The sequence below is a fragment of the Helicoverpa zea genome, chromosome 17, assembly GCF_022581195.2.
Source record: "Helicoverpa zea isolate HzStark_Cry1AcR chromosome 17, ilHelZeax1.1, whole genome shotgun sequence".
Classification (NCBI taxonomy): Eukaryota; Metazoa; Arthropoda; class Insecta; order Lepidoptera; family Noctuidae; genus Helicoverpa; species Helicoverpa zea.
The window spans coordinates 547822-557871 of record NC_061468.1 but is presented as its reverse complement, the minus strand read 5'-3'; the positions used below and the strand labels follow the sequence as shown (position 1 = coordinate 557871).

Sequence of the window (10050 nt, the reverse complement as noted above, 5' to 3'; positions counted from 1 at the left end):
TTCTTCACCGTTAGCCAATGGTTTCCAATATACTCAAGGCGAACGCGTATCTATCGCCTCTATCGGAGACAAAAATGCCGAACGCGTCGAACAGAAGTGGGTACAGCGTGCCTTGGTAGGGCCCCATATATAAAAATATTTAAAAAATATTTGGGGCCCCTTAGCTTAGCGTAGCTAAATATTTCCCGCAGACGAAAACAAAAACCTTGAAATAAAAATAATATATGCATCATAATTATTTGTCACTTTTTCCAAAATGTGTACAAATAATTCAAATTATTTAAAATTATTTTTATTGTATTAAAATGTAAATAAAACCTCCGTTGTTTACGAAAGTATCATTGTATCTTATGTAGTTTGATTATTGTTGATTCCCCCGTTAAAGTAAATGACAAACGGGGAATTCCCCCAACCCACGCCACGATAACAGGTGGAGGATGTTGCCAGGGTTTGAACCATGAACGCATACTTTACGCGGGAAAAAAGAAAATGCTTGTAGATTATGGCATTAAGCGCTACTTGGAAATCCATGACATGAAATGTTTGGAAAATTAACTAGCGTTATTTACTCACACGCTGTAAGAAGTTGAAGCTGCAAGTAGTAAAAAATAATTTCAAGGTTCGTCCAGGCGTCTTCAAGAAATCAAGTACCTAGCATGCATGATACACAAAAAACTACTCCTGTTTTGGAAAATCTGTGTTTGCAATCCGACACGACCGGAAAGAGATCAGGCGCAGGACCGACATTTACGTGCTCTCCGATGCACGGGTGAATCAATCACCAACTTCCAGACTGCGGGCTGCTTTGTGAAAGCTTAAGAAAACCCACAAAGCGATTTCAGCCCGACCCGGGAATCGAACCCGAGACCTCGAGCACAGCAGCCGCGTTTGCGACCACTAGACCAACGAGGCATCAAAATAACTATTATCAGTACATGGAATTTCTATTTACACACTTAGGTAACATTATTATCACTTGTGTAAAAGTTCAATATTATGAGCTAACGAAGCTTACGAGGAAATATTTCATAAAAACAATGTTTCATTCAAAACAATAATTTGCGTCAATTGATTTATACAATTAAATACCTGGGGTTATCAGTGCAAAAATGCAGTCTCTGTCTTCGCTCAGAAAGTATTGGACGTTCCCTGAGTTATCGACAAAATGTAATAGAATCCTATTTAAATAACAGAGTGCAATGCGTAGATGTCAATGGCGTCAAATCATCAGGTTTATCAGTCCAATTAGGTGTGCCACAGGGCTCAATATTAGGTCCGTTCTTATTCCTGGTATATATTAATGATCTACCATACCATCTGAAGAATATCTGTGACGTTGTACTGTTTGCAGATGACACTTCACTTATTTTTAAAGTCGACAGAAATAGGGATCACTTTAACGACGTAAACAGTGCACTTTCGTTGGTTACACACTGGTTTAGTACTAATAACTTGGTCTTAAATGCGAAGAAAACAAAATGCCTTAAATTTACTCTACCGAACGTGAAAAACCTAGGCCCGAATATTATATTAAGTAACGAGGTTCTAGAAACTGTCAAATCCACAGTATTTCTTGGTATATCAGTCGATAGCAGACTTCAGTGGGGCTCGCATATAGCTGGCCTCGCGGGAAGGCTTAGCTCAGCTGCGTACGCCGTCAGAAAAGTAAGACAATTCACTGACGTAGAAACAGCTCGAGTAGTCTATTTTAGCTACTTTCACAGCGTTATGTCCTACGGTATTCTTCTGTGGGGCAAAGCTGCTGATATTCAAAACATATTTGTATTACAAAAACGAGCTGTTCGTGCGATATACCGGTTAGGTAGTAGACACTCGCTAAGAGAGCTCTTTAAAGAAATAGGCATTCTTACTGTGGCATCACAATTTATCTTTGCCAATATACTTTACATTAGGCAAAATATTCATTTGTACACCAAAAAAAGCGATGTTCACAGTATTAACACTAGAAACAAGCACAAACTGTGTGTACCCACTCACAGACTTCATAAGGTTCATGGATCATTTTTGGGGCTCGGTATTCGCTTTTATAATAAACTACCTCTAACTTTACTACAATTACCGTTTAACGCATTTAAATTACAAGTAAAGTCAATTCTTTCAAAGAAGGCTTACTATAGCATTAATGACTATTTAAATGATAAGAATAGTTGGTCGCTAAGTTGAACGCGAGGCAGCTCATTCTTGTTATCACTTTAACTAAATTATTAACTTATTATTATTGTTTACATTAATTGACATTACTTCGGACATTAATTCTGAATTATAATTGAGTTTATTTTTATTTACTTAGGGAAGTTTTGTTAAACTTTGCTTACCATTGTTTCTTTATGGCTTGCTAGTGACTGCAGCATTTCTTACATGTTCTACTTTTGTTGAATAGCAGCAAGCACGTCATGCTCCCTTAGACGGTATGGCCAGCGGTAGCGTTGGGGGTCAGGTTGTCCCCTTCCCTCAAAAATGTGCGAAGGGGGCGATGGCTGATCCTCGCGTTATACTCGTGAACGGGTGCTGCTGGCGGTACCAGGTCGTGTTGATGGCTATTGACACTTTATCAATTTTAGTATGATTTTCTATTAGCTTTTTTTTTTTTTGAAGAAAATAATAATACTGTAGTCCTAGCAGGTACACCTTGTTTGTGTTGTACAGCTACAACGTAAACATCTATGCGCATGTAGGTGGGCACGCTGATTCTATGCTTATATTAAAATACATTTTTATTTTATTAACAGGAGGCTTTAGATACACTTAATGGACTATAAGAAATGCTTGAGTACTTAGTCTTTATAGGTGTAAATCTGTGTGCTAGCCTACTTGTGTTCAGTTTGTTTTTTTTTTTTTTCCTTTTTTTAATTTTATATAATAGTTATCATGTCATAATGATATTTTTATGACTTTTTGACTTGTTTTGTATACATTCTGGTTCTTCAAACCTTACAGACAGACATGTGTTGCTGGGGAGTTTGTTGCGCCACTTCTTCTTCCCAGCAAAAACACATAGGAAGTGGTGAAGGGCGGGCGTTTTTGGGGGCTGTCTTTTGTTTTTGACGTTCGAAAAGTGCTGATTTATCAGCCTAATTTGAATAAACGATTTTGAGTTTGAGTTTGAAAAAAAAAAAAAAAAAAAAAAACTACCAAAAGAGTTTTAATCACAGGCTTTGGCCCCTTCGAAAACGCGGACAATAACCTGAGCTGGGACGGTGTGAATTATTTAAATAAGGACAAAATTGAGGCTAAATATGATATAAAACTGTTCACCGAAAAAATAGAGGTGGTCTACAAAAATGTTGATGGCTCTGTACCAAAGCTCTGGCGCAAACATGATCCTCACGTGAGTAGTTTACTAACAACTTACACATTTTTTTTTGCAAACCAGTGTCATATACCACCGATTAGACTTTTCGAATTGTAATCCCAATCCATATTATTTTCAGCTAACAATTCACGTTGGTGTGAGGGACGTTTCCGAGTTCTTGCTGGAGAAGCAGGCGTGTAAGCTTGGCTACCAGGCCGAGGACACGACGGGGGACTGTCCTGGGATGCACTGGTGCGACGGGCCGCATGTCCTCAGCACCTCGCTGGACGTGGACCTGGTTTGCGAGGAGTTCAACAGCGCGCCGCCGGCTGATGACCTGCAGGCGAAGCCCTCGTGTGATGCTGGCAAGTATGTAATGTTTCACAATTTTATAAGTATTCTTTAGAAAGTCAAACGTTGCAGTTTTCTATTTCACATAAGCTGTGGTTATTTTCCATTTAAGGTAGATATATAGGTTATTCGATAACTCTCTTTTTTAGCCAGTTAAATTAAAAAAGAGGTTATCGGTGAAACGATAGTACCACAGATTACAGAATACTAAGCTACAGTTAATTGACCACCCGCATCACATCGGCAGCGTTCGCATATCGGTGCCGGGGAATTTCTGGCCACGTTACTAATTGTTAATAAATATTTTTTTAGGAATAATTACGAATGTGTTGGTTTTTAACGTGAAGTCATTTGTTTCAGGTACGTCTGCGAGTATACATACTACGCGTCTCTGTACGAGTCATCTCCTTGTGCACGAACGTTATTTGTGCACATTCCATACAAGGGGCTACAAGTTGAAAAAATTGCCCAGGGGTTGGAACGAATCTTGGAAATATGTCTCAAACAGCTCAGAGACGAGTAGAACTACTTATAGGCATAATTTTCTTTTAAAATTCTTCTGCGCAACTAAAGCTGACTTCACATTCGTGAAGTTTCAGACGTGTGTTTACCTATTTGATTGATGTGGTAACTACGTATTATTATGTATATTAAATTAAAAACCAATGCCGATGATAGGTACCTACCGAGATTTTGAAGGTATTGTGACTTATATCCAAACGCAGTGCATGAGACTAGCTATTATATTATTGTGTAGGTAATACCTACATATTTGATAAAGCATTTAGGCACTAATTGTATTGGATTTCAGATTTATGTTCTTACTGTATGTTATGGAGTATTCAGTCAGCTGTCATCGTTGCTGCTCAAGTCGTGTCGTTGTATCTCCTAATCGTAAAAATAGTTAACGCCTGTCGACAAGTGTATTTCTTCTCAAGATACAAACCTGGTGCAGTGAAATTACCTATTAACTGTTTTCAATCCTTTGGGAAATCTACATTGAACAATAATTAATAAACAAACTTTAACAAAAAACTGCCATTTCATAGTGCAAATACGCGAGTGCACGGAAACCTCATGCCTGAGTGAACGTAATAAAGACGAAAGTCCCGTACACCTACATCTGTGACAGTGCTACCAACATCTCAACGTAGAAATTAGCCTAAGCGTTCCAGCGACGTTCACAGTGCTATTAATTTGCATTGCAAGCACAAGCGCAGGTGGCGCCACCCCGACCTGTTTTGAACGAGGATTCCTGAGTAACGATTAATTACGGACTAGCTGTTATGCCTCGACTACGACGTTCTCCACCTACAACCACCTTCCACACACCCACACGCGATGATCACACTCAATCAGACCCAGAATTAAATATGTTAACGCCAAGCGATACGAGTTTTATAAACACTGCACGATACAAGCGCCCTCGCACTGAGCTCTCACCTAGTGAGGTTAACATGTTCGAAGAGTTCAAAGCTGACATAAAGGAAATGCTAGAAACATGGAAGGCTGACCAGGACTATCATTTCTCACAAATTATTGCAAAGCAGAACGATGCAATGTCTATGTTGGTGACTGATATCGCCGAATTGAAGTTGCAAACCTCGGCAATACAGAAATCGAATGCTGAAATAAAAGACTCAATGAACTTCATCAATCAACAATACGAAGATCTCAGAAAAGAGATTGCTGATCTGCAGAACCAACGTCAAGAACAAAGAGCTGAAATGTTAAATCTAGAGAGGAAAATACAAGATCTTCAGCTCAGGACCCGCTCGTCGTGCCTGGAAATTAGGAACATTCCGCAAATGGATAAGGAAGACAATGAGGATTTAATACGGTCAGTAAGCAGTATCGGGAAAGCTGTCGGGATGCCGGTAGTGGCATCTGAGTTACGGGATATTTACCGCCTCCCGGGCAAACCAGGTACGACCCGCCCTATTGTTGTGGAACTTGTATCAGTGAAGGCAAAACAAAATATGTTAGCTGCTGCACGGCAATTCAATAAAAATGCAGGAAGCAAGGAGAAAATGCTGAACACCGAGCATGCCGGCATTCCGGGACAGCGACTTCCAATCTATGTTGCGGATTTCTTGCCGTCTAGCTCAAAAAAGTTATTTCATATAACTCGCGAATTTGCAAAGAACAACGGCTACAAATTCTGCTGGTCTACAAATGGTCATATCTTTATTCGCAAAGATACAGGTGCAAAGCAGATAATTGTCACATCTGAAAAGTGTTTAGCTGACCTGCATAGGGAAGCATGACTTTTACTTTATTATCTGTTATTTTTACTTGTGCTAAGTGTTTGCCTTGTTACATACTTGCTAAACATAACATGTTTTTCTGGTAATCCTCTGTTTTTGCATGCATGTTTCTTAATATCAATCCATATGTTTATACAAATATCACACATACAACTTACACACTATTTCACACATTTAATACACTTGACATCACTCAAACTACGGAATAAAGGTATCAGCATGAGTATAAGTACACAGACTTGTATGGGAACTTTCTTTTGTGTATTTGCTATTCAATAATGACTGATATAATTAAGCTAAACGAAGACCTCGAATCGATCTCACGAGCAAAATCAATTAAATGTACTCCGGAACAATGTAATATCTATCTACCACAACATAACAAATCTATACAAATATTGCACTTAAATATAAGAAGCATAAATAAACACTACGACGATTTAACAATACTGTTATCTACAATAAAAACTAACATTCACATTATCGTTCTTACAGAATGCTGGCTGAGTAAAGTCAGCAAAATACCTATCTTGGATGGCTACACTTCTCACTATACCAAAAACACTTCTAATCAAAACGATGGCATAATCATATACACTGATGAAAAACTGAATTGTACTATTAATGAGCCCGTGTTTACCAACGCTAACTGTCTTATCTGTTGTATAGAAAACAAACTGGCACTTATTACTATTTACCGATCGCCATCCTACAGGCATAGGCAAAATTTTGAAAATTTCTTGGATAGTCTAAATAATGTATATGAAAACCTAACGGGGTATGGTAGTGTTGCCCTAATAGGAGATATTAACATAGATATAAAATCTGACAATGAAGATGAACGAAGCAATGAGTATCTAATATTAAATGCAACATATGGGCTGTTACCAACTCACACCTCTCCAACTAGGCTTGGTAACTGCTTAGATCACATTTTCCTAAAATCTACACTTCCAGCCACATCCATACTAGTTGAAACTTACATCACTGACCATATACCGATCTTGCTGTCCATAGAAAAACTTAACTCAAAACAAAAACCAAACAACATTGTGAATAAAGTAGATTATGAAGCCATTAAAAAAGAGCTCGAAACCTCAGATTTTTCTGATATTCTGCAATCACAAGATGCCAATGTGACCACTGATAAGTTTATCTCATTCTTAACATCGGTAATAATAAAACATACAAAAATAGTTAACATCTCTAGAAGAAAAAGAAATATTAAGCCGTGGATAACGCCAGGGCTATTGCGCTGCATTGCAAACAGAGACAGACTTCATAAAAAGACAGCCAAGACTCCTGATAATTTAATTTTAAAGATAACGTATACAAGATATCGCAATTTTTGCAATCGCCTTCTCCGGAGACTAAAAACAGAATACGAAAAATCTGAAATTCGTCGAGCTGGCAACAATCCTAAAGCCTTATGGAACGTAATCAGAGACATAACCCATACAAAACAAAATAAAAAATCGCCTACAGAACTCTTAAATATCCATAACAATCCTGCTACAGCTGTTGGCCAGGTATGTTCATATTTTACTAATATTGGCAAGGACTTAGCACATAAAATAATTTCTGAGAGTCAAAACAGACGGTCAGATCTATCACAAAATGAATCTCCCCCCTCGGTAAACTCATTTGTTCTCCTTGAAACCAATGAAAGTGAGGTGGAATCTGTAATCTTGCAGTTACGTAGCAATTGCGCAACGGGATGGGATAAAATATCATCCAATCTATTAAAGTGTTGTAGAAAATCACTGATAGGACCCATAACTCATATACTCAATCAATCCATTAAAACAGGAGTATTTCCCCAGGCATTTAAAAAGGCAGTCGTCCACCCAATTCACAAGGGAGGAAACAGAGACTGTGTCGACAACTACAGACCTATATCAGTATTATCAGCATTGTCTAAAATACTCGAAAAACTTTTGAATACCCGACTTAACGAATTTTTAAATAAATACAACATTATTGCCGATAACCAGTATGGCTTCCGAAGTGGTGTATCCACTGAAGATGCTGTACTGGACCTAACACAGTTCGTTGCAAGTAAACTAGACGACAAAAACAAATGTTTAGGCATTTTTCTAGACATGGCGAAAGCGTTCGACACAGTCTCTGTTCCCATACTTGTATCTAAACTAGAGACTATAGGTATCAGAGGAAACCCTCTTCTATTATTCAAAGATTATTTAACAAATAGGACACAGCAAGTTCAAATCGGTTCCTACCTTAGCGACGAACAGCTTGTAACGTTTGGTGTGCCTCAAGGGAGTGTATTGGGTCCAACCTTATTCAAAATTTATATAAATGACCTCTGTAAAATCTCCTCACCAAATACAAATATATATACGTACGCAGATGACACTGCGATTGTGATACATGGACCTAGTTGGGAATCTGTTAAAGAGATGGCTGAGGATTGCCTTGCTAGAATGATGGCTTGGTTGAATGCTAACCTACTAACTCTAAATCTAAATAAGACTTACTATGTAACATTCACGATAAGGAAAAATAAAAAACCGTCCAATTCATTTAACATAATAGCACACTCTTGTCCAGATAAGTCACAGAACTGTCAGTGCCAACCTCTAACATCTGCTACTGTAGTCAGATATCTGGGTATTCAAATTGATGAACATCTTCGCTGGGACAAACAACTGAACAAGGTAATGGCCAGACTGAGAACAATGATTTTTCTATTTAAGACCCTCAGAGAATCTGCATCGCCAGAGCTCCTCAAAAAAATCTATGTATCTCTGTGCCAATCTGTTATCAATTACTGCATCCCAGTATGGGGTGGAGCGTCAAAAATCAGATTCCTTGAGTTGGAGCGGGCTCAAAGAGCTGTCCTCAAAGTCATGACTAGAAAGCCATTTAAATATCCAACAACACACCTTTATGCTGATTGTCAGTTGTTAAGTATCAGGCAGCTTTATGTGCTCGCATCTATTCAGAGAAGACACAGGACAGTTTCCCCACTCCAGTGCAACAACAACAGACGCAGGAACCCCCCACCTTGTCCTAGAGTTTCACATACAACATCCTTCGCAGAAAGACATTACTATGTCATGAGTTCTAAACTTTACAATAGAATAAACAAAAACTGTAACATCCAAAATCTAACCACACATGAAGCTAAAAATTTAGTTAAAAAGTACCTATTACAACTAAATTACCAAGAGACTGAAAACTTGCTTACCTTTACCATATAATCATACACATCATCATCATACAATCATACACATACATATTACACCACACATGTACTATATATATATCTTCACAATTACACCAACACACCTCACACATCACATACCAAACACTACTTCTGCATGCATTATTTTTTTAAATTTTGTATAAAAATAGAAAATAATAATAATTTCTCTCATCGTAAATCAATAAAGCAATGACATGATCTGAGCAGTGACACACAAAAGTTAATCAATTATGATTGAGACTTGTACTGAACAAACTATCTCCTGAGATACAGGCTATACCTAGTTCAGGGGATAGGGTGTAACGTTTGTGGCATATGAACCACTATAATATAATGTGAAATTATGTGTTACTATACTAGCTTATTACTTGTATCCTTGTGGTGAGAAATAAAAATGTTTTTTTTTTTTTTTTTTTTTATGTTAAGTGTGCTGATTCTTTTAGTCTGTAAAGGTCTGTAGGAAATAAAATATACTGAACTTTATTCATAATACTTTCTTCCTTTATTGGTTCGCCATCCACGGGTTATATGTTTAATATCAGTTTAATGCGTTAGCCTTCCCCAACCCTGCCACCTTGAATGTGTAGCAAGTTGAATGTCCCGAGTTAAACTTTATTTCTTTCAAATAATTATTTCGCCTTATGATGTTGCCTGTCCCTAGCTGTCCTTCTCAAGCGATGCTATAAGCCGAGGTCCGTACCAACAACCGAACAAGGAGTGCCCTAAGGACAGTCACTTAGTTCATAAGTTTTTCACAGCTGGCTGGAGGCCTTAAATTCTAGGAAAAGTTCGGTTCATCGATATACGGGCCCCTAGGCTGAAATGCGAGATGCCATACCAAAAAAAAATCATTGTGTCTATTGCTATACTCTATGGTCACTGACATATTA

The 10050-nt window shown here is 38.0% G+C and overlaps 1 protein-coding gene across 1 annotated transcript; it reads left to right on the top strand.

Annotated features, from left to right (window-relative positions):
* The first annotated feature begins 888 nt into the window (after nucleotides 1–888).
* Nucleotides 889–4494, top strand: LOC124638249 (pyroglutamyl-peptidase 1-like). Its single transcript, XM_047175149.1, has 4 exons — nucleotides 889–1168; nucleotides 3149–3349; nucleotides 3453–3682; nucleotides 4025–4494. The coding sequence occupies exons 1-4, from the start codon at nucleotides 1166–1168 to the stop codon at nucleotides 4185–4187; spliced, it is 597 nt and encodes a 198-aa protein (XP_047031105.1). The 5' UTR covers nucleotides 889–1165; the 3' UTR covers nucleotides 4188–4494.
* The last annotated feature ends 5556 nt before the right edge of the window (nucleotides 4495–10050 follow it).